At 40.4% G+C, this 25871-nt stretch overlaps 1 protein-coding gene across 1 annotated transcript; it reads left to right on the top strand.

Annotated features, from left to right (window-relative positions):
• The first annotated feature begins 406 nt into the window (after positions 1-406).
• Lyplal1 (lysophospholipase like 1) lies at positions 407-25871 on the top strand. The gene is made up of 5 exons (XM_052737944.1): positions 407-540; positions 4584-4683; positions 13931-14100; positions 24127-24242; positions 24957-25871. The coding sequence occupies exons 1-5, from the start codon at positions 447-449 to the stop codon at positions 25194-25196; spliced, it is 720 nt and encodes a 239-aa protein (XP_052593904.1). The 5' UTR covers positions 407-446; the 3' UTR covers positions 25197-25871.

The raw sequence follows: 25871 nt of genomic DNA, 5'->3' as shown, positions 1-25871 counted from the left end.
TTAACTATTAGAAAAAGAAAAACAAAATAAAGACACAAGAAATAAGTTATTATATGGCTGGCTCATCCCGTATGCAAAAAGCTACGAACATCTGGTGTAAGCCTCAAAGTGGATGGTTATAAAAAAAAAAATGTGATTATATCTGTAAAATTTTGAAGCTAGTAATATTCTCCAAATGGGGTGATCCTGTGCTTTAGAATTACAGTTTAAAACCTGCAGCAAATTCTCGGGACAGGAGTCTATTCTCGGTGATTACAATAGCGAAGCCTGACCCTAAAGGGTTGCAATTCTCAGCCCAAGGAAACGCTGCTCACTCCCAACCTCAGGTTAAGGAGCAGGAGGCCTTCCTCGGCGCCTGCGCAAACCCATGCTTGTGCTGCGCGCCTGCGTGCGCGGTCCCGCGACGTCGAGGGGCGTGGCCGCGCGACTTGGCTCTTGGTTCCGCCATGGCTGTCGCACCCGGTGCGGTTCACCTGCAGCGTTGTGTGGTGTCGCCGGCCGGGAGACACACTGCTTCGCTGATTTTCCTGCACGGCTCAGGTGCATGCATTGCAGTCTCGTGGTCTCCGTCCCGCGTGCTGCCGCTGGGGAAGCACCCTCTCCTCCGTCCCCCAGCTCCCTAGTGCTGTTACAGGCTTCCTGCGCCCAGGGTCGGGAGGGAGCCTGCCACCTCCTGGGAGGGTGTCTTCTTTCTCTAGGGTGCTGTCTTCATCTCGCTTCCTTCGCTGGTGTCCTTGACCCTTCCAACCACAGCATAGTCTTCAGGGCAGTCAGTCCTTACCCCACCCCAAGTTCAGGCACACCACCATAGCAATGTGAGTCTCCAGGCACATGGATTAACTACTGTTTTCACGGTCGGCCACCAGTGATCTGACATAAACCCACCACCATCACCACCACTCCCAACCCCTGGAGCGAGTCATGAGCCTCTGTCTGCCTTTCCAGGATCATAGGGAGGCTTGATCTTCACAGTGAACTGGGTTCATATTTACGGCCTGTGTTCTTTATGCTTGGCACCACCAGGGCTCCCATGCGCTTCCCACCTGTCCTTTTTAATGTTCCTCCTCCCTGATTTCTCTTTTTGCACTCTGTCATTAAATCTCTGAGGTAAGTACAAAATCATCTCCGTCCAGGGAGTGCCCCTAGAGAGAGAATAAGAACCCTGTTTTAATCCTTGCATCCACGGTGCTTGGCTGGCTCAGGGTAAGTTCCCAGGAAAGAAAAATAATTTTTTTCTTCTCTCTCTCTCTCTCTCTCTCTCTCTCTCTCTCTCTCTCTCTCTCTCTCTCTCTCTCTCTCTCTCTCTCTCTCTCTCTCTCTCAGAAATGAGATCCAGCGGGTGTCCTCAGGGGGCCTACCTAAATTCAAAAACAAAAACAGTTCATTAATTTGAGTCAGCAGTGAACAGGGGGTCACAAGATGGTGCCTGAGCTACTGCCAAGTGAATAGTAAGGAAAAGGAAAGAATGTGGTTGGACATTAGTAAGGCCTTTGCAACTGAAGGGCTTGTCAGAGTTGTCCAAGCACGCCTTGTTTGAGCTGAGACACGTGTGCGCTTAAAGGGAATGGAGACTAGAACACCGAAGGGATTGGAAGGAGTGTTAGCAACAATGTGAGACGTTCTCTTCATTTTGAAAACGGGGCTAGACAAGTTTACTTGCTGTCGCTGTGAGTGGTGGGGGAAGCTGGGATTTAAACACAGATGTCTGATTCAGAATTAATACTCTGGGTGGGAGAGGCAGGGGAACCCCAAACTATGATGTATCACTTTGGAAACAGAAGATAAGGGTTGAGCATGTGTAAAAGGGAAAGACGTGGCTGACGACTTAGGGCTGTATAACTAGCTGAATAGTGGTTATTCAGGACCCCAGGAGCCTTCTGTGATGAACATCCAGAATTCCCACATAGTAATTCCTTCTCATAATTAATTCAGTGTCTTTATAAAGAACTAGAATTGGTTCTTCTTCTTTTTTTTTTTTTTTCACCCTCTGGACCACTTTGCTTAATGCTTCCTGTTTTTCAATTTCAAATCACTGACATTTTTATAACCTATAATGCATGTCTGACATCACAGTCATCCACTCTGTGTGTATTTTACACAGCGTGTACGCACGTGTGTGTGTGTGTGTGTGTGTGTGTGTGTGTGTGTGTGTGTAAAACTTTGTACACTGGAAAAAGAATTCATCTAAATAATTCTTCCAGATGTTCAGGTATATTATTCTTACCTAATTAAGTCTCCATTGATATATAAAGTGCTCTTTTTGGAATAGGCCTGTCCTGTTAGTTTTTATTGTCATCTTGAACCAGGAGTCCCCTGGGAAACGAGAGTCTCAACTGAGACGTTGCCCAGTTCAGATTGGCCTGTGGCTGTGTCTATAGTGAATGGCTTTGATTGTTGATTGATACAGGAGGCCCCAGCCCACGGTTGCTACCCCTGGGCAGGTGTCCTGGGTCCTACTAAAAAGCTGGTTGAGCATGAGCCGCAGGGCCGAGCTGGTATCAACTTTGCCCTGTGGTTCCTCGCTCTGTTCCTGCTCAAGTGCCTGTCCTGACTTCCCTTGCTGATGGACTATTGGCCAGAAGAGTAAGTTGAAATAAACCCTTTCCTCCCAAGTTGGCCTAGGTCAGTGTTTTATCACGGCAACAGAAAGCAAAGGAGAAGGAGGCCTTGGCCCTCCAGGTTGGAGGGTAACAACCACTGGACTTGAGCATGTGTTTGTGTTGGAACAGGAAGTATTTGCCTTCTGGGTAATCCAAATATAAATAAACCAATTATATGGTTTTACCATGGTTTTGGAATAAGGTACTACTAACTTTTTGTGTCATTTAAATTTTTTTTTCTTGAGAATTTCATACATGTATACAATGGGTACAAGCTTTTTAAAAAGAGAATTTTGTGAGTAGACGGACAAATGTTGTTTTCTAACATTCGATTGTTTCTTTCGCCCAAGACTGAAAAAGTATTTAAAAACCGACCCCATTTAATAAAGAAAAACAACCTAAAAAGCTTTAGAATCTGGTCTAGAGTATAACAGCTGTAGGAAAATATATGGGAATATGCCCCAAGTGTATTTGAACCCTTTTCTACTTATAAAATGCCTATTTTTTTTTAAGATACTGTTTAGGATGATTAAAATAAATGTTAGTGTGGCTTGCTTGCTGTGTTTGTTTCCAACACCCAGGGAAAAACTGGGCATTACTGCATGTGCCTGAGACCCCAGCACTAGGGGAGACAGGAGGGTCTCTGGGGCTTGCTGAACAGCCAACCTACAAGCAAATCCTATGAGCCCTGTGTCAAGGGGTAAGGCAGAAAGTTATGTAGCAGGACACCCAATGTCTTCTGACATCTGCACATTTACATGGGCCTGGGCCATTACACACACACACACACACACACACACACACACACACACACACACAGAGGCCCACAGAGGCTATCTTATGAGAACTTACTCAGGGTCAGAGAATCTGAGCTTGCTTTACCCAGCAGGGCTGCATAAGGAGATATTTTGCCACAGGCATGTTTACCAGGTGTTTGGAAGAATCTACACTTAGCTGTATGATGTGTTTTGATCTTACAAGGGGAAGGTCTTTTGCCTCTCCCCTTGGAATATTATAAAAAACTTTTTGAATATAGCTCTGGGTGACCGAGTATTGACCCAGACCCTCGAGAAGCTATCCTGTGTCTCTGTCTTTCTCCTCGTCATCTAGGTCTGTCTTTCTGTCTAATATTTCCTCATTTCTCTCTCCTTCACCCAAGAACCCTTTGTAAGGTGGTAGCAGGTCAGAGCTGGACTCCAGCAGACCTCCCCCCCCCCAGACATACACACACACACACACAGACACACAGACACACATGCACATACACACACATATACACAGACACACACACATGCACACACATACATAAACAACAGAGACATGAACAGAAAGATAGATAAAAATTTAAAGTTGTGAACTTTAACATTTTCTCTTCAGTAATATATGACACACTTAGATTCTTTCCCTGTCTCCATGCAGATAGCCATACATCAATTCTTATACTTATTTTTTGACCTTGAGTAGTATATAATCATGATGCTAGGTTATATAAATGTGTCAACACACTTAAAATCTGATTTCTTCAAGTTTAAATTTGAAGTAGAATAAATATCTTACCCCACCCCCAGACTTGTTTTCACCAAGAAAATTGTATTAGGTCATGTCAGCTACAGTGGTGTAAATCACTTGGCAGTTTTTAAAGTGTAGATGGGAAAAGAATAGTGTTAGAAAACAGCTAAACATAATTCCCCACTAGAAGAATTTATTATATCTATTATAAGTGAGGAAAGCTGAAATTCAAGCTTGAGTATGGTATTCTAACTGATAAACAATACATCTGGATGTATAATAATAAGGATTATTTCTACTGTTCTTACTTGCTCAACTAATTCTGCCTGCTGAATCTAAACAGCTCTTTTTGGCATGTAGAGATTTTTCACATTCTATATTCCAGCCTTCGTGTGACCTGAGAGGTACAGAGTACTTTGAAATGCAGTGTGTTATGAAGATGTTTATTTGACTGTGAATTTTGTAATTTTTCAGGTCATTCTGGCCAAGGACAGAGAGAGTGGATCAGCAATGTGCTAAACCAGGACTTAACATTCCAGCACATAAAGATTATTTACCCAACGGCCCCCTCCAGGTATGCAATGCTCAATTTCCCTTCTCGGTATAACTCCAGGGCATAAAATAGATGTATGTGCCAGTGAGATGTTTTTAACTTTAACTCTGGATTGAAGATATTTTAAATACAACTCCCACCTGTAAAAATGAATGCTTTACTTTGAAGTTAGGCTCCTTGGCCAAGCTTTCCCGGCCTCTCTGGGAAGCATGCGCTGCCACTCAGACCGACCCCTTCCCAGCCCACACTCTGCTTCCTGCCAGCCTGCACAGTGCTCATCTCCTCTTTATCTCACACACCCCAACAGCAAACTTAATAACTTCTGCCAAGATAGTCTTTCTGATAATTTAGTTCAACCCAGGTTCATAGTTCCTAGAAAAGAGTTATACCATTCTTTCTAAGCTTCAGGAGGTTAAATACTGTCAGGCCCTTTGAGTCAGTCAACCAAGATAGACATGAGGCCTACTTACTGTTACGGCTTTTTAAAAAAGATTTGTTTATGTTATGTGTATGCGTGTGTGTGCATGTGTATCTGTGTGCCACATGCATGCCTGGTGCCCTCAGAGGTCAGAAAAGGGAGCTGAATTTCCTGTAACTGGAATTATGGATGATTGTGAGCACCATGTGGGTGCTGGGAATCGAATTCGGGTCCTCTGCAAGAACAGCAAGTGCTCTTAACCACTGAGCCATCTCTTCAGACCCCTGGCTTTTTATGTTTATTAAATAATCATTCACATAGTCTTTTTTTCCAACTTTTTTTGCATAAACAAATGTTGTGTTGTGTCATACAACCCAGTCTTTCTCATGATCTGTTCTCATGTTTTTTCCTTAAGCATGCTTTGTTTTCACAAAAAAAAGCTAGACTTTCATTTTTCTGTCAACCTTGTATTCACAAGAAAATGAACCAGGATTTCAAGAAACTTCTTATATTCACCAATAAGAGCTTATTTCTCTAGTCGATAGAATTGAACAGTTATAGAACAAAAAGGAGAGTATAAAATAGAAGATTTAAAAGTTATTTTAATACAACTAAGCTTAGGGGTTTAGTAGCACCCACAGAGAACTTTTAGGGATGGGTACTAAGAGCATGTTGTTTGTAACTGGTTTCCAGGGCAGGTGCAATTTGAAGGGAGTACTGATACTTCTGTGGAAACTGGAAGGATGGTGTGTTTTAGGCTAATTGTAAATATGATTAACTAAGACATTCGAGACATGATTCCAAGAATGTAATAGGTTTTATCTCTGGCTAAGAATTTAATGATTATCATCCCTTGACTTTCACATATTATCAATTGTAACATGAATTCTAGGTCAGTGTTTTTCAAATTTTAAACCGATAGTATTTCATATTTACATATCTTCACATGCATTCTGTGTCATTTGTAGGTGTTTGGAAGTGTTTGTCCCTCTAGGTTTGTATTATGTCTTCTTTAAATGTTTTATAGCACTTAGTGAAGTCACCTGAACTTGAAGTTTTCTTTTGAGTTGTTGGCAATTAATTTATTTTCTTTTATACAACCAAGATTTCCAGATTTTCTATGTATTTTCAAGCCAGTATCAGTGATTTAGTGGAATTTGTCTTTGACCTCATGTACTTATTTTTAATGATTAGATTTCTGTTTATATATTTTATTTCAGTTCTGACAATAATATTATTATTACTTGTGTGTGTGTGTGTGTGTGTGTGTGTGTGTGTGTGTGTGTGTGTGTGTGTGTGTGTGTTTTGTCTTATCAAGGGGTACTGGTTGTTGACTCTTTTTTAGAACCAATTTAGGCTTGGCTTTTTTCTCTGTTTGGTTGTAGTTTGGATACAGAGTCTCACTATGTAGCCCAGGCTGGCCTAGAACTCATGATCATTCTGTCTCTGTCTCCTAAGTGCTAGGATTACAGGTGTTCACCACACCCAGCACCTTTTTCTCTCTTAACTTTTCATTTATATCCATTAATTTTCTTTTTCCCTTCTATTTATATTAGAGCAGTAATTTTAGCACTACTCTAGCCAAATCTCACCATGGTTTTTTTTTTTTTTCTGTTTTATTTATATTGGAAGATTTTCTATCACATTCATGTTCCTTGTATAATACTTGCATAACAAATCACCCCCAAGCAACACTTTTATTATGGTCACAAATTTTGTGGGTTAGGAACTCAGAAAGGGCACAATAGTGGTGACTCAATCCCAATTCTGTTGTTTTTGGGGCTTCTCCTGGGAAAGCTTGAAGGTTGGGTGTGACTTACGATTTGTCTGCTGGGGACTGGATCCTTCATCTGAAGGCTTACTCACATAGCTGGCAGTTGATACGGGATATTAGCTGGGGCTTCCTACAATCTCTGCACGCCTATATTGGGCTTCACCATTTGGAGTTCGTTTTATATATATATATATATATATTGAGTGTGTGTATGTGTGTGTGCATGCTGATCCATGTGCACATGAAGGCCAGAGGTTGAAGTCAGTAGTCTTTTTCTGTTGCTCTCCACCTTGTTTTTTGAGACAAAAATCTCTCACCAAACCTGGAGCTCCCCAATCTAGCGAGACTGGCAGGCCAGCAGGCTCCAGAGATCTAGCTCTCCTTTCTGACCTCTTGCCAACCCCCAGAAGAGTGCCAGCACTCCTGGCTTTTATGTTGGTGCTGAATTCAGATCCTCGTGTTTGCACGGGGCACATCTCCCCAGCCCACCCTTTGGAGTCCTGGAGGCTTCGGTTCCCAGCGGAGATATCCTCAGAGAACCAAGAAGTTAGCGGATGCAGAGCTCATGCAGAAGGCAACCAGGTCGCAAGTAAGGAGTGTAGGCCTTTGCCTCTCAGCAAATGTTAGTCACACTGTGGAAAGGGCTTGTGTGGTTACTGTTCTGACTAGATGCAACAAATGTAATTCCTGGACCTTCTATTTAGAAGTCTGTTAGTAATTTCCATGAATTGAGGGTTATTGAAGTTGTCTTATAGTTGCTGATTTCTAATTTCATTTCATTGCTGTCAGATAAAATATCCTATACAATCCCAGTCTTTGGATTCTCCCTGAGTCTTTATGGTGTTGCATGAATTCTATCATGGTGACTCTTCATGTGTATTTTTATGTGTAGCATTTAAAAAATACCAGTATAGTCCAAGGTGGCTGATAGCATTACTTACATTTTATATATGTTTGATAATTATTTTTAAGTAGTTCTAGGAGTCATGAGGGGAGGGCTTTAATAATTACCTTTTTCTTACAAAATGGTCACTCTTAACTTCTGATAACACCCCAAAGTGTAATTTGTATAATAATTATATACTGCACAGCAGCTTTCCTATACTTATTTTACAATTTTTTTATCACTTTATGTTACTTTGATTAGTGTTGCATAGCAAAACTCCAGCCTTTTATTTTTAGCTTATCTATCAATTATATTTAAAATGTGTTTGTTATAGACAACATGTGTTTGAGCTTTGCTTATATCTTTAGCCATTCTGACAGTTTCTGTCTTTTAAATGATTTGTTTAGCCATTTACATTTAATGTAACATTGGATTTATAGGCTTGAATATAAGTCTGTTGGATTTTTTTGTTCTCCTGTATTCAATTTTCTTCACTTTTTGCACCATTTAAATTTTTTAATATTTCAATTTAATTTTCTGTTCTTTTTTCCCTGATCGTGGTAAGGCTCAGTATAAATTACAGACCTTTCCCCATCTTAGAGTAAATATTTACCACTTTCACTGAATTTTATAACTTCAAAATACATAGTCCCCTTTCCTCTTCCCCTTTATGATTCTCATGTCTTTCATCTACATATGTTGAGAACACCATCAAGCAAGGTTATAATTTTGTTTTTTTGTAGTAATAAATGCAACAAAGAACCTAAGAGGGGTCAGTGGTTTATTATATTTGGTCAATGTAGAAAATACAATGGCATATCATTGTATTTTCACTAAATTGTGAATTACCCTTTTGTCTATAAGTACTCCTTTTCCTTTGCTATAAATTGGCTAAGCAGGAGTATATTAAATAAAAGTCAACAATAGTTTGCTGTGTTAATTAAAATGGAAAAATAGAATAGTATTTTTTTCATTATATTAATTTGGACTCACTCTTTAATTGGAAGTACCCAATAAATATTTTTATTTTTGTGGCATATTTTAACTGTGTTTACAACTACAGGTTTTCTTAGTTTGGATTTAATAACAGATTTTCCATTAAAAAATAACAATGTTTTATAGTCCATTTATAATTTTTTATGGTATAAATTCTCTTGGTGATTTGAAAAATTCTCAAACTCATCAGACTTGTGTATGCTTCTACATGTTGATTATACATTTTCCCACATAAAGTGAGTGCTTAGCATTTGCAGTAAATGTGTACTCTAAAGCAGATTTAGATACTTATTTTATGCATTTATATTTTTACATGTCCATATGGGGAGTGCACATATAAGGGGTATGCACATGGAGGCCAGAGGTCAATTGCTCATATACAGAGTGAGTAACAAAAGGTGAAGAAATACAATGTCAAGTAATGACGAATGCTATAAAGACTGTTAAAGTAACAAGACAGAGTCCGCATTACAGAATGGAGGCAACACCGCAGAGTAGGAGAAGGTCCTCTGAGATGGCAGCACTGGAGTTGAGACTGTGGGAGCTTAGCACAGAAAGACAGGAAGACCATGCAGAGAGAGGGAGACTGGATGCAATGCTCCTGTATCACTGCTGGGCTGGTCCAAGTGACTGGACCCTAGAGCATGCTGGGGGAAACTGAGAAACCAGGACCGAGAATGACTGGAGCCAGGTTGCTATCTGAAAGACTGCAGATGATCTTCTGGTTTTTACAATTTTAGGGGAACACAGACCAAAATAAAAATGGGTATTCAGCTGAATGCCTTTTTATTAAAAAAAAAAAAAAAAAAAGCTTTGGACATTTCCTCTGGGTTAATTCTTTACCAGTGTGTAATGGGTCGATTGGTTGATTGATTTAGGAGCCACACAGATGCTCTCTGCTGAACATATTTGTTTACTGTGGTAATGTCTGAGCTGTTTTTATACCAGCTAATAAAGTGATTTATTTGAGGAAGAAAGTGAATGAACATAACACATGTGCCAGGCCTTTTAGCTGTTTAAAAACAATCTTTTACACTTTAGTTAAAGGTTATTCTAACATCTTTGGAGATTTATGTACTCTTGATTGTTTTCTTAGCAAAAAAAAAAAGTTCTGAAGTCTTTTTATCCCATTAAATTATCCTAATGATTCTTTTTGAACAGAGAATTTTAATTTTTTTCTTAGAGAAATGAGAGACCAAAAACCTCCAGATGAGTAAATTGGGATTTGCATTGGGCTGTACCTCAGTGGAGCATCTATCTAGATTAATTAAATAAGGCATTGTCAAAGGGAAAAAGAGTAAAGTAAGTATCATTTTTTCCCATTAATGGCTGAGTTCCCAGAATGATTCACATCTTAGCCTATGATATCATCCTTATTTAAGTGCTTAGACAGACAAATAAACAGAGAAATAGCACAGGGAAACGGAGAGGGAAGCCGAAGTAACTCCAAGGGTGACAGTCTGATTGGAACTTCAGCGTGAGGGCTGTGCATCCACTCTGGAACTGGGCTTCAATAGCAGTCCCAATGAACTTGGGACTTCACGGTGTATGACAAAGACTTTGAACGAAGCACCTGCTTTCATTTGCTGTGCACTCAGGCTTAACCTTTAAAAGGCCTCTGGGAGGAGGAAGGCTTGGATGATTTCTGCCCTCTCATTGTACCTGAGCTCTCTCCCCTGAGCCAAGTAGCTGCTGGGGTCAGAAGGCACAGTGGGTGAGTGGGCAACTGAGAGGAGCTGCTGTGGGATTTCATCTTTCCCACAACAACTGAGGGGCTGACAGATGCATAGGTCAGCAGGGGAGCTGCCTTGAAGGAGTCAGAGAATTCGAGAGTTGTTTGAGCAATGGTTTTCCTGGTTTTCCCGAGCATGGTCCAGAATTAGGGCTTGTCTAGCAGGTTAAACATGAAGTCCCTTCACTGTGTACAGTGTGCGCCTTAGGGAGTAGGACTTCCACTTGTCTGAGAATGGTGCCTCTTCCTCCCAGCATCCTCCATCACTCCTTCTTTCCCTCTCTCCACACCTGTCCATATTAGAGAAAATGAATTTGAGCTTGAGTCATACCACACATGAAAAGGTTTCCCCAGAGTTTAAACTTTGAAAAGTAAAAATGGCAACACAAGCCACGGAAGGCACATTAGGTAAGGCTTTACTAGATAAGACTGTGTAAAACCCCCTGGGATTCGGAAAAAGCACTTAAATCAGGAAAGCCAGAAACTGAACTTTTAAATGAAGACATTTCAAATGCTTTCAGGTGTGGAATTCTTTTACTTGGTAAAAAGGGATACTTCGTAACGATGTAATCATATTTGAATTAAATTATAAAATAATTTAAAGGATACTATATAACTATGCAAACTACATTTAGAAAACACCACACTTGAAAACAGAAGGCAAGTGTTTGTCAGTAATAAACAAGCGCTCTTCTGAATTAATGAGAAAAACTAAACCATGATAGAAAAAAAATAGCTGATATTATCAGTCGTCATTTCCATTGATGTAATGACTTAGAATAGGCAAAGTTAATCAGCACTGATGGGAACAGTCAGTGTGGCCTGGGAAGTGTATCTGAATTATCTGAAAGGGTCTGAGGGGGTGTCTCGGGAAAGGGGTGGTTGCCGTGTCAAAAGCATTTGAACTTTGAGGTTAAAACTGAGCAGGGTTTTATATGTTAGCCCATAATTTAGTCAATACACTCAACTGAGCCATGTTAGTACCTAGTACCTCCACCGGTACCTGTTTCTACAGGTGCTGTGGGGAAAGGTAGTCTTCCTTGTGGTAGAATGGTGGATTTTTACCACCTCCATTTTATGGAGGCAACTTTGAAACATGTATTAAGGTAAAAACTGCACCTTCCAATCCAGCAATATGATTCTTGGTTTCTGTTCCATAAGAATAATAGTCCCGCTACACACAAAAAAATGCATCTGTATTAAATATATATATATATATATATATATATATATATATATATATATGTATGTATGAATGTTTAATGTCACCCTGTTCACAGGGCCTAGAATGTAGGTACCAAGTAAGCAATCATCAGGGGAGAATGGGAGATTCAATTGTAAAGTAGCTTTTCATCTGTGAACATAAGAAATTTTATTTATATAATTATTCATAGGGAAGGAGGCTGGTAGGGATGGCAGGGAGCTGGGAATGGGACCAAAATTCACAGAGACACACAGAAAGAACAGCATTCACTGATGAAAAGGTGCGTAGTGAGGACCATTCAGGTGGAGCTCTGTGAGGCTGTGGAGAAGAGCATGCATACATCTGAGAAGCAGAATGTGTTTTTTCAGTTTTGATAGGCAGTAGTGCTCAAAGGAAAAATAGTGCTGTAAGGTTATGTTTTAGTATATGTGGAGGAAGCACCAAGGGTGTAGTTACAGATGGTTAAAACAATTTGCTGCTGTGGAAAAGGGTGAGGAGTTGAGCAAATATTAAATCAGATTTATTATCTCAGAAACCCAAATAGTATATATGGGAACTGAACTAATGTATATGTGTATATTTAGTAATATACAGTGACACATCACCATGTTGGTAACATATTTTTATATATACATAAGGCAGTGGAAATTTTTGGTGTTTATGCATTGATAGGAATATTCATCACATGCATTAAAACATTTGAAAGCTCATTCCAAAGTAGCATCTATTGCATGATTCTGTAGGCAGATTTTTCTTTCCTACCCACTAGTTCCCAAATAACCAACACAGAGACTCAGTATTAATTATAAATGATCGGCTGATAGCTCAGGCTTGTTACCAGCTAATTTTTACAACTTAAATTAACCCATTTCTAGTCCTTTACTTGCTGCCTTGTAGCTCATTGCTTGTTACCTCATTTTGTACACATCCTGCTTCCCCTGTGGTGTGGCTAGCAATTCCTCTGGCTCCACCCTTCTTTCCCAGTGTCCTTAGTCTGATTTTCCTGGCTAACCTTATCCTGTCCAACTATTGGCCAATCATCTTCTTTATTAAACTGATCACAGTATAATTTTCACAGTGTACAGAAGCATTCCACAGCATGATTCCATTAGTAAGCAGAAGATGGCAGCACATGGGCTTTTGTTACATTTGAGTTAGGGAAACTTTCTTGTTTCTGGGATTCTTTCAGCTTCTCTGGGAAAGTTTTAAATACAGCCAGGTGTCCAGATTGGATGTCCATTTGTTTTCAGTAGTGTCCTTGGCAGGGAAAAGTGGTGGCATGTACCTGTCCTCAAGCACCACGATGGCCTGGCAGACACTGGGGAGACCATTGGTTATGCTGCACTTTCCCTTGTGGTTTCAGAAGAGAAGTGCACAGAAGCAGGTCAGGTGTTGGCTGGTTCTTTCTGTCCCCATCTTTTACTCTTCTAAGTCACACATTAACTTGTATCTACATGGCTTGAAAAGTGAGTGTGTAGCTGAGTCTGCGAAACAGAGTGGAAGAGGGAGGGATGAGTAGCTGGCAGTGAGGAGAGTCACTGTGATTAGTTGAGATGCCTTTCAACCATAGTGGGCCATTTGTTGCTGGCTAGCTCACCTGCGGCAGTCTTATATAGAAAACAGACCACGCACTTTACTATTAAGTAAGAAAACAAGAGCTTGCCTGGGAATGGGCAGAGCCTCTGGTCAAACCTCCTGTCCCTGATCTTGGGCAGCTCTTCCTTCTCCATGTTTTAGCAGAGCTGCTCCTGCACAGCAACGTGTTGCCAAAATTGTCTTCATCCCCCTTTGTTTACCTCTGCTGATCCAGAGCTTAGACATGAAGCCTTTAGCCACACTGTAATTGATCTACAAATATTTGGAATGTGCACAAGGATGTGTATAAAACATAGCATTAATGTACGTGAATGGGCTAATATTCATGGCACCAGAACTGTCCTACCTCCTAAAATAAGTAGTCAATGGGCTTGTGAGATGCTCAGAGAACCTTTATGGTGAAGGAGAGAACTGGCACTTCAGATGTGCTCTGACCCCCACATTGCCCATAGCACACCTCCCCCGAGTAAATAAATGTCACGATTAGACAGTTAGGTAAAGATGGTGAGCCAGCTTTAGGAAATGTTAATGGAATAAATATGCTAATGTAGTATATATGGATCATTTTCCATACAAATTCTTTAATATAAAATTCAGCAAAAAATAGTACATTAATCCTTTAGAAATTTTAATATCACTTTGTTGTTGTTTGTTTTAAACAGGCCATATACTCCTATGAAGGGAGAGCTCTCCAATGTGTGGTTTGACAGATTTAAAATATCTAATGACAGCCCGGAACACCTTGAGTCAATTGATAGAATGTGTCAAGTGCTCACTGAATTGATTGATGATGAAGTAAAAAATGGCATCCAGAAGAGCAGGATATTAGTAGGTGAGGTCTTTATAACACTGGTAATGTATTTCACTTTTGTCTAATTACATTTCTTGAGTTATATTTGTAACATTGTTTACAAGTACGTGAATATTGCTTGACGCGTTCACAGTTTTGGATAAGCTACATGTGCAGCTTTCAGAAATATTAGAGTCATAAACAACAGCTCATGAAACTTTCATTGATTTTCATTTTTAATAAGAACTCTTTTTTGGCTTGTTTATTTGCTTTAGACAAGGCATTGCTATATAGCCAAGACCGACCTCAAAGTTCCGTTTTTCCTGCCCCCACCTCCCAAGCACTGGGCTACAGGAATGCATCATCATGCCCTATCTATTGTGCCATTGTTTCAATGATAAATAATTTTCTACTTTAATTTCAACTGAGATTATCCATTGTAATGAAAAAAAATACTTCTTTCATGTAGCTGGGGTCTTACGAATATAAAATTAAACTGCCCTTACCATGATTGAAATAGTGTACATGGTGAGAATGTGCTGTCAAATTCATGAGCAGCAAGTCTTTTGAGTGAGTTTCACAAAACTAAAACATCGATAACCGTGTGTTAAACATGTCACAGTGAGCCCTGTTCCCAAGGGCATTTAAAGCTTTGTGTAAATTATGTATTGAATTCTTCTTTGGCTGAACTCATCAAATGCATAAACTAGCAAAATTTCTATGTAATATATACAAATACTAGATGAGATTTGGAGGATGGCAGTAGTACAGAATGCTTTGGTTGTGCAAACTTTTAACAGCTGTATCTGATGATGAAATTATAATGTAAATTAAATATCTCCATCATGTGCTAAATCGCATTAAAATATACTCAGAAATCTTCTAGAGACTGGATTAAAGGACATTTTGAGTGCTATAGAGCTGCTTGGTGCTCACTGCAGTACTGAACTGTTCAGTGAGTTACCTAGGTCTCTCCTTTTCACTGTTCAGTGACCGTTTAAACACAAAATACTGCAAAATATCTTTCTGCTAGCTTTACTCTATCTAATGTGCCTGTTAGAATATATAGCTACTGTTGAAATCTGTGCATTCACGTGTGTGTGTGTATGTGTGTGTGTGTGTGTGTGCGCGCGCGCGCGCGCACGCGCACACACTCCATATTGAAAAATGAAAGTTACATTATCAAAGCAAATAGTTGCAAAGTAGAACAACTGTAAGATTTTAAGGGAATCGAAGGAAAGTACGAGGTACAAAATGGTTTCCTTATTCTTCTGTGTAATAATGACCAGAGTTCTGACGTACTGTGAGATAATGTGTGCTAATGGGACCGTGTCTCTGAGATTATAAGTACAACCATTGAAACTTTGTAAAGGATGCTGCTTCAGATCTGATGCAGGTGACAACACATCCTTTCCCTGTGTGTTAATTCAATAGCTGCTATTTTATTGTGTCACACTCAGTTAGAAATAGTTTTTCATATTATACGTGATCTGCCACCTCTTCCAGGGACTCTGTCTTACACTAAGGTATTTAGACTAACTTGTATGTCTAAGTTGTTCATAAAACTTAGGTGTTGGAGTAGTAGAATTTCTCAAAAACTCCAATAGGATAGGAACTGAAGTCAGACATTCTAATGTAGAAGTATTGTTGGAGAAATGATTGGAATATGTGGGACAGATAGTATGGAGAGAGCAAATAGATCTTAGGGTAACCCCCAAGAGGACTTCTTCCTCAGAATTATAACCCTCCAGCTGATCTTAAAGCATGGAAAGAATTTGATAAAGTGAGAGGAAAACCTGTCTGTGGAAGAAAGCAAGGGGCTCATTGCATCCTCTCAGGAAATAGTATTTTGGCATACACCTCAGTACTTAGCATCACCAAATTTCACAGAGAACAGGTGGTGTGATGGGATGTTCACTTCACAAAGACACCAACCATGCTGTGGAGGTGACATGTGAAGCTCACTAGGACAGCAGGAAGGCAAACATAACAGATAAGGTGATTCATGGAACAATAAACTGACTCTAAGATGTGGAGAAGACAGAAATAAGATGGTTCCAAAAAAGAGTATAGCCAACTGTGAAGCAGGCTACAAAAAATGCATTTTCCAAGTCCTATGCGAAGGACTCACATTGTTCTCTTGATAGAAAACATTAATAAGCTTCTGTTGTAAAGGAAGAATGAGGCAAACATTTTGCTGGGGTACACATCTGATACACAGGAAGTCAGTGCAAGAGATATTCATGAATCCTTGTTGGGTGTGCTAAGAATATAAGACAATGTTTACTTTACTTGTTTTTTGCATTATTTACACACCACATGAGTCTATAAAAGTTCTGATAAAACTTAGAAGAAACACAGTCATGCAATTACTAACTTTCCAATTACTTTCTGGAAGTTGACCAGATAGTCCCTGGTAGAGGCAGTGCTGAATCCTGTACTGTGAGGAAACTGAGCAGTATGAGATTGGCCTGTGTTCTAGCTTTCTTATACATTCATTGTGAGTGCCCATGTGTAAAATAGGAGCACATTTCATAGCCATTGCATACCTCTTAAGTTTACTTCATGAACTTCTGTAGCTGGAAGGTTCCTCTGGTCCTGCCCAGTCCTGCGGTCAGAGCAAATCTCTCCCACCCCACATCCCGCAGCCGCTTGGTCCCAAGTTAACACATAGAAGCTTAATATTATTTACAAACTGTATGGCCTATGGCATGCTTCTTGCTAGCTAGATCTTATAACTTAACCCATTTCTATTACTCTGTGTTTTGCCACGTGTTCCATGGCTTTACCAGTCTGCTGGCATGTTGCTTCTCCTTTGGCAGCAGCTAGTGTCTCCAGACTCTGACTTTCTCTTTCCTGTCTTTCTCCTTGAATTTCCCACCTGCCTCTAAGCTGCCTTGCCATAGGCCAAAGCAGCTTATTTATTAATCAATCATAGCAACACATATTCACAGCATACAGAAAGACATCCCACAGCACTATGTAAAATATGAGCACATTTCATAGCCAGTGCATACCTCTCGGGTTTCCTTCATGGACTTCTGTATATTTTTATTTAAGAAGAGAAATAAAAATGGAGAGTGAGAGGCTCCAGTGTGCACTGTTGTGCTGGGAAAGCCTAGAAATGATGGTAATGCTCTCCCACTAGCTGACACTTGGCTCATAGCAGCCATTCTATATCCATGTTCTGTTTGGAAAGGGTTGAAATCATAAGCTTCTCTTCCTTATACAGCTGTCCCACTTGAGCCTTGCAATGAGAAAGGTAGGATATAATTATTTTCATTCCACCAATAAAGGGACTACAGTTCAGAAGTTATGGGTGGCACGGCAGGAGCCTAGAACCCAAGCCCCTTGGTTTAGTCAAGAACTTTCTGCCAGGATCAGGATCCATTCATGGCCACTAGGTGGTGACAACTTGTTAAGAGAGAATATTGATATAATTTAGGTTCAGTTTTGATCTAGGATGTATAGAATCTGACACCAGAATTTTGATAATATAGGTATATGATCCAAATTTTGCAATGGGGGGAGCAAGTGTTTATAGGACCACATTTATGTCACATGGGTGACCTACATATTCATCATGAAGGGCTCATCTTTAAAGTAATCATGGTCTATTCATAAAACTGCATGTTATATAGCCATTAAATTCAATGTCTACACATAGAAGGCATTCAGTGTTTATCTATTTTTAAATTTAGTTCTTAACTTTCATGTTTTGAAACCCATGGAAAGACTTTTCATAGGAGGGATCCATGTGAGAAAGCAAGGTACAATATGGATTAGTTCAATTGTTAAAACAAAACTTTGAAAACCTGCTAAAGGGCTCTAGATACTAAGAATCTCAGGATTGGTTTCCTTTATTTGCTTTATCTATAGAGGAAACACTACAGAATGGGCATGTGTTAATATAGTGACATGATAGGATTTAAAATAAAAGTAAGCAAGGGGGCATCTGGAACTCACAAGATGCAGCCGTTTGCTGAACCCTCAGGTCCTGCCTGGAGCTGACATGTGGAATGATGCCATTGTTCTCTCTATGTATATGTGCAAATAAATGTATTTTTACTAATTAAAAACAACTCAGGATTCTTTCAGCAATGCTTACCAGGCCTCCAAAGGCTTGGTTGGGACTGTTGTCCTAACACCTTTCCATAAAATAGTAGAAATATTGTAACTTGCAAACTTTATGGGAGAGGAAAGCAGAAATAAACATGGTAACCATGAGTTGTCTATCCCCAGATCTTTTGAGCCTTTTCTCAAGTCTGAAGAGCACTAGAGTACCATGTAAATGAAGTAGAGGGACTGAAATTTGGGGTGCTGGTGGATTTTATTACCTTTTTTTTTTAAAAAAAAATCTGTTCCCTTGATAACAAACTTCATATTTTTGTCCTTAGGAATTTGCATTGAAATAGAACACGTTAATTTTCCCAGTATAGATTTTTTTTATAGATTGTTTCTGTTTTATTTTATATAAGGAGTTCATAAAGCCAAGTTTATTATTTTTTAACATGTTTTATTCAGCTTGTTAATCTTAAGTATATGTTAAATTGTTACCTCTTACTACTTTAAATACTTCACCAGCAACTATAAATGCCCACCATAACCATTACCTACAGTGAATTTACTATTTTCTGTTTACTTACTGAGTAGGATATTGTGAGCTGGAGTTTAGACTCCTAGATGAAAAATTGACTCAAATAACTGGACCTTTGTGTTCAGTTTTCTCCTTTGAGGGAAAATATACAAAGTTCCTTTTCACAGTGTCCCCTGCTAGAGGTGACAGTGTTGTCAAAGCCAGCAAGTGGGGAGCTATGCTTACCTCAAAGGACAGTAAATGGATTAGAGACTTAAAATGGGATCATAGTAAGATTTCAGGATGCACATGTTCTCTGTTGTGATGTATATAAACACAAGGCTAAATGCCTATAGGAAATCTTTATGTGTTTTCTTTTCTCTCTTTTTTCTTTTTCTTCTCATCTCTTTCCCCACCCCAAGCCCTCTCTCTTACTTCATTGTTTTCTTTCTCCAGCTAGTCTCATCAAAGGACACTGAAGCCACACGAAGTCATTAGATGTCCTACTTAATACAAGTGAAATGTCAAAGGTGCTTAATGTGTGAAGTTTTATGGTTTTATAATCACTTTAAAACATGTGTTGGCCTATTAGTTTGTTTGATTTACACTTTAGTTTTTGATGATCCTTATCTTAGCCTTGAGATTATCTTTTATGAATTAATTCCTTTAGCTGAATTGGATCTTAGAGAGTTGTTTTCTCTGGTACACTTAGATGCTCTTCATTGTTTACATACACTTCCACCAATAACTGTGGCTCTTTCAATTCAAATTTAGGCTAGCTAACAAACACAATTTAAAGTGTAGTTCCCCCATCACATTAGCTGTCCTTGAAGTCATCATGAGAAATGTTTGAGAAAGTTTAACTCTTGAGTTTCTCAGAAAAGAGAAGCTCTGTAGCCCTGGTGTTCGAAGAAGATGGATCCATCTTAAATTGTGGCCATGCTTGCACTTAACCCAGAATACTTGAATTACTCACCACAACAGACATGGTTCCCAAACATCTGATTCATATGAGAGCCCTTGAAATCAGACATATGTGATGAGATTTTGCTTGTGGCCCAGGATTGATATTTTTAAGAAGACAGATTGTGACTGTTCAGGGCAGAGACACTAATCATTCACTCCCAATTTCCTTTTCTTTCATGAGCTGCTGTGCTGTGCAGGTTGACCTCAAACAGTCCTCTTGCCTTCCACTCCTGAGTGCTTCAATGTCGTGGAAACACCACCATTCCCAGCTTCAACCAGAGATAGTTTTTTTTAAAGCTTTACTATCATATCAAATTGCCAGAAAATGACATTTCCTGACGATAAATTTGCCTCCTTGAAGAAGTATCTCTTTCAAACTTCAGCTTACACGAACTTCATTTATTCGGTGAATATTTATGAAGCTCCTGCTGTGCGCAGCCCTGTCCTAAGCATAGGGAGATCTTTCTTCTCCAGTGACTGCTAAGTCGTTATGCTCTTTATTGAAGACTTTATTAAAGTGTCAGTAGCACAAGTGGCCACATGCACAATGTCTGGCTTTTGAGTTTTATGTTTAATAAAGATCCACTTAATAAATTCCAGCAAGAAATTAAATGCTAGGAACAGTTTCTAGAATGATTTATTATGATTCCTTCTGTGAAAGAATATTGCCTTGCTACAGAGGAACAGTTAAACCTCCAGCTATGGCTTGAATTATCACCCTGCCAGTGTCGTGGCCTGCTTCCTCCCCTCTCCTCAGCCTCACACTTCCTCCAGATTCATTCTCTTTCTCTGTCTATTTCTCTCTGTCTCTGTGTGTGTCTCTGTGTGTGTCTCTGTGTCTCTGCCTCTCCCTCTCTGTGTGTGTCTGTATTTTTCTCTCTGTTTCTCTCTCTGTCTCTTTCTGTGTGTCTCTGTTTCTCTGTGTGTATCTCTACCTCTCCCTCTCACCCTCCTTCCTTCCCTCTCTATTTTTTCTCTGTCTGTCTGTCTGTCTGTCTGTCTGTCTGTCTGTCTCTCTCTCTCTCTCTCTCTCTCTCTCTCTCTCTCTCTCTCTCTCTCTCTCGTGTGTGTGTGTGTGTGTGTGTGTGTGTGTGTGTGTGTGTGTGTGTGTGTCTGTCTGTCTGTCTCTTTCTGTTTTTATCTCTGTGTTTCTGTGTGTGTGTGTGTGTGTGTATGTATGTGTGTGTCTGCCTGTTTCTCTCTCTTTCTCTTGTGTGTGTGTATCTGTTTCTCTGTGTGTGTGTCTGTTTTTCTGTGTTTCTGTATGTGTCTGTCTGTCTGTCTCTGCCTCTCCCTCTTCATCTCCTTATCCCTTCCTCCCTCTTTCTCCTCCTCCCTTCCTTCCTCTCTCTCCCCCTACCTCTCTGCCCCTCCCCCCTCTCTCTACACACACACACACACACACACACACACACACACACACCCTAGAATCCTTTTAGAGGCATAGCCCATGGTTAACAGTGTGCTTGCCTTTACAATTCATATAAATGGGTAAGGCACAATGGAAGAGGTCAAAGAGATGGGCATTCCCAACACTGACCCATGAGGATGTAGGAAAGTTACAATTCTGTCCCAAGAGATGTTGATCTTACTCCTCAGCAAAGAATGGATTTGTATACTTATGATAAATGTAAACTTTGAAAGCCTTTGAAGATTCAAGTTTTAGCAACAACCAACTATACACTGTTGGTTCAGAAATCTGATGGAAATTGTCAAGGCTATCTACTCTAGCTCTCTATTTGGCTGGAAATTAAGTCTTGAATTTTAATGAATTTATTCATTCAAGTGGGACATGTCACAGGCAGACTAGAAGTAAGGGTCCCGTATTTTCAGTCTTATCACCTTGCTACCAAATTTTAAGTTAGAAAATATTAAGAGAGGCTTATAAAATACCAATTTTTAAAGTATCAAATCAACAGACATTGTAGGATGGCTGGTTGGTTGTTTCTGAGACAGAGTCTCATGTAGCCTAGGTTTTCCTTGAACTTCCGTTCCCCCTGCCTCCGTCTCCTTTGAGCTGGCAGTATAGGGGTACACCAGCAATGTGGATTCAGTTATATGGACTTAATTATTCAGTTGTCATCATGTGCCAGACCCTGGACTGGACTGGGTGTTTAAAGAGAAGCTAGCCAATGAGGCTTTGCAAAGGAGGGGAGAGACACCACTCAGCAGGTCCTAGGACTCAGCTCATTGCTGACAATTGAAGAAAGAACTGCCTCTTCCTCTCAAGGTTTGTAACATGAGGGAACTAGTATGTCTTCAGCAAATCAAAATGAGAATTTTGTTTCAGACCCACAGCTACTGTATAGGGACTTCAGAAGAAAGAGGCCCAAAGCTAGAACTGCAGGAAGTCATATGAAAATAACGATGCTGAGACTCCACTCTGCGTAGGCATATATTCAATGGCTGGGGATGCTTACTTGCTGTGCCAAGTTCTGTATGTCCAGAGGAGACACATTGAGGATGCATCATTGCAGACCCACTGGCTATTCAATCCGGGCAAGGCTCACACATAAAGGCAAGCACACAGTGTCTTAAGATGTGCATCCTCTTTTCACTTGCCAAGCTGTTCCTGATCCTTCCTTCGCTGCCTGCAACTGGGGATGGATGGGTCTGTCATCCTTTAAGGTGGTTCTTGTCCACACCAAGTCTAGTCACTAGACCACTAGACTCTAGCACTACTGGTGAGCCCTGTGATAACAATCATTTTTATCACGTCTGCTTATTACTTACAAATTGTGCCTGTAGGAGAAATTTAAACTTTGCAGTCTGCTGTCTTTTATATATTTGAATCCTGTGCCCTAATTAATAGCAGCTGACTTTCCCAGGGAAAGAAATCCTCTGAATAAATATCAAAGGATGAGAGAAAGGACATTGAGCTCTGCCACAGGGATCTTGATCCCAAAAGTCTTTACTTTACACCTTTAAGCAGGCCACCTGATCTCTGAGGCCTGTCTTCTCGATGCATGGAGGGAGAACCTTATAAATTCACACGATGGTCTGAGGAGGGCTAGGATTGTACTTTATTATGTGAAGTAAGGCAGTAGGCCGAAATTTAGGAGACTGAATTGTGTACCAGAGTGTAATTTTAAACTCTCTAAATGTGTGGTTTGCTTCCATTTTTAATTTCTCATAGAATACAAACAAGATGCCTTCAGCTCTCTCGCTAAAGGCCAGGACCACCACATGGAGCTCTGAGCTCTAGCCATGTGTTGCATCCTCTGCCTCTCTGCTCTTTCCCTGCATGCCATCTCTACTCTGTGATGCATGTGTTTTCTCATTAGCATCACCCCCCCACGCCCCACCCCCCGGCAGGGTCTCCATGTGTTTGTAGTGACTAGCATCATATTCTGCACTTAAGGACAGAGGCAGGAGCATCATGAGTTCCAGGGCAGCCTGGGCTACATAGTAAGACTCTGTCTCAAAAAACTGAGGGCTAGCAAAGTTATCCGAGGTTTAAGGATTAGGAGTTCCAGGCCAGCCTGGATTACATCATAACCAAGGGCTGGCAAAGATACTCAACCCTTGTGGCACTTAAAGTAGTTAAGTAACTAAATGGCTTTTCTCATAGAGATGAGTTCATTTCATTTTATCTTGTCAGTTTACAAACTAATACCATAATTCCAAAATGCTTTATGTAGCTCCCCAGTGGTTTTAATCATGCTTCCTAATGCAGAGGTCTCCAGGCATCTGTTACGGGGAAATTGCAGAAACATGACTATTAGTGGAGCCCATAGCACAGCAAGTGATACAGGAAGGAGCATGGTATTAACTGTAGGTGTGGTGTGAGGGCTCCTAGAAGTAAAACCCAAACTCAAGTAGACACTAGAAGTTTAACCAAGTCAGAGTCATAGTATGACTTGTATTTTGAATTATGATAAATGCTTTTCTTGATGTATGTGATTTCTCTAAGTCTGGCTCTTTTTGTAATACATCTCTTTACCGCTGATGTCTTGGCATTACTTACTCAAAGCAGGGTTTGTTCTCTGAGACCTGAAGAAGACTGGTGACTTGAATAAGAATGCCCCCATAGGCTCAGATATTTGAATGCTTGGTCACCGGGGAGTAGAACTGTTTGTAAGGATCAGAAGGATGAGGAGATGTGGCCTTGTTGGAGGAGGTGTGTCACTGGGGATGGACTTTGAGATTTCAAATGCCCACACTAGGTTCAGGCACTCTCCCCCACTCTCCTCCCTTAGCTTTTTACTTGAAGATCAGAGTGTCGCTCTCAGCTCCTTCTCCAGCACCATATCTGCCTGCCTGCCTGCCACCATGCTCCCTGCGGTGACAATAAAGCACTAACCCAATTAGATGCTTTCTTTTGTAAGAGTTGCCTTGGCCATGGTGTCTCTTCAGCGATAGAAGAGTGCTTAAGATGGAGACTGACGTTCTGTTTAGGAGTATAGTTCCTTCACATCTCCAGACAGCTTTAAAATGTTTGTGAAAGATTGGTCCTGACCTGTCTTATTCTGAGTACCATGTGTAGTCCTCTCTTTCTGATAAGGCCTGTGTCTTGTTTTCTTTAGGGGGATTTTCTATGGGAGGCTGCATGGCGATACATCTTGCATATAGAAATCACCGAGATGTGGCAGGAGTATTTGCTCTTTCTAGTTTTCTGAATAAAGAGTCTTCTGTTTACAAGGTAAGTCCTAGGTTTAACAAACAAACAAACAAAAGTAACATGAAACATAAACACATTGAAACTAAAATAAAGTTGATGATAGAGCAATAAAATGTGCCTGGTCGATAAAGATTAGATGTCCGTGGAATCCATGAATCATATTGATTACAGGAGGCCTCTATGTTTAGCAATTCCCCCTTGAAAAGGACAGTTATAAGGAAGGATATGTTTAGTACTATATGAATCCTTTATACAGAACTACAATGTATGAGACAATAGGTGGGCTTGCTTATTATGAGTCTACTCAGAAATCAATTATAAAGCAACTGCTTTACAGCAGTATTCAAGCTTATGACTATCCTACATGATGGTGTTACAACTCCATTACCAAAAACTGACCAGAGCATTTGACTATGACTTCCCTTCAGGTGGGTCTCAGCTCTATGATTCTCCTTCTCCCTCTCCCCATGAAGAAGTCTGTCTTTGCATTTCACTTATTTCTTCAGGAAATGCTTTCCTGGCCTTTGAAGCGTCCTCAGTGGTATAAACCCATAAGGCACACACACACACCCACGCAGCCCTCACAGAGGCCTGCCCACTGGCATACAGTGCACACCTCGCTCTGTGCCATCTCTGGAGGCTCCCTCTTCGTTTACCTACAGAAGCCATAGTAAGCTAGGAGTGGTCTTCTCTGATGGGTGCCTGAGTGGACTGACTTCTTACCCCTTCCTTCAGGATCTCCAGCACAGTGGCGGCACGTTCCCTGAGCTTTTCCAGTGTCACGGCATTGCAGACGAGCTGGTTCTTCACTCTTGGGGCCAGGAGACAAACTCAAACCTGAAGTCTCTAGGAGTGAACACAGTGTTTCACAGTTTCCCAAATCTCTACCATGAGCTGAACAGAACTGAGCTGGAGAGGCTGAAGTCGTGGATTCTTACAAAGCTCCCAGGAGAGGTCGACAGCCAGAATAAATGAATCCTCACCGGCATATTGATTATTATCTTACATTTAAGAAATTTTTTCCTTATTTGATCCTCACAAAAATTATCATGGTGACACAGCCAACACTCCCATAATACATGAATGAAGTTTATGATAATCTGTTTTCATTCAACAAAATTGTCTTGAGAATCATCATGTTGTAAATGCCACCTGTTTATTTTGTGGCTGCATAGATGTCATTTTATGGACACAGTGCAATTTGCTGGTCCAGTCACCACAGGTTTGGGTCACTTCCTGTGTGGGGCTGTCATAAATAGGGCTATTGTGAGGTGTAAGCATCCACCCTCACAACAGAGAGGCTGGGTGATGTCCTGCATCATTACCTGAACCATCTAGCTGTTTGTCAATGTAGTTTTACCGTTTTCCACTCCAGGCAGTGTGGTAGCCCCTGATGCCCAGTTCTCTACCATGCTTTCATTTTGACCATTCTAGTGGCTGCATAGTGTTTGATTTCCATAGTGTTTCATTTCCGTTATGCAGGTTTGATTTCCATTTTCTTGGTGCCTATAATGTGATACCTAGTCCTACCCTGGGGGTTCCCCACATTTGTGAAGAATCAGTTTACCCTCCCCAATGTGTTTCCAGATTGTCTTTGTGAAAAGTGGTTCACTGTCAAATTATAATGACAAATAAAATGTGAATAAATAA

Source organism: Peromyscus californicus, unplaced genomic scaffold (assembly GCF_007827085.1).
Source record: "Peromyscus californicus insignis strain IS unplaced genomic scaffold, ASM782708v3 Scaffold_14__1_contigs__length_90479793_seg_2, whole genome shotgun sequence".
In the NCBI taxonomy this organism is placed as follows: domain Eukaryota; kingdom Metazoa; phylum Chordata; class Mammalia; order Rodentia; family Cricetidae; genus Peromyscus; species Peromyscus californicus.
The sequence above is the reverse complement of the archived record's forward strand: the minus strand, read 5'-3'. Positions and strand labels throughout refer to the sequence as shown.

Coding starts and splice junctions, on each gene's coding strand:
- Lyplal1 (XM_052737944.1), top strand. CDS start 447: ATGGCTGTCGCACCCGGTGCGGTTCACCTGCAGCGTTGTGTGGTGTCG. Junction 4,684..13,930: donor TACCCAACGGCCCCCTCCAG/GTATGCAATGCT, acceptor TGTTTTAAACAG/GCCATATACTCCTATGAAGG. Junction 24,243..24,956: donor AAGAGTCTTCTGTTTACAAG/GTAAGTCCTAGG, acceptor CCCTTCCTTCAG/GATCTCCAGCACAGTGGCGG.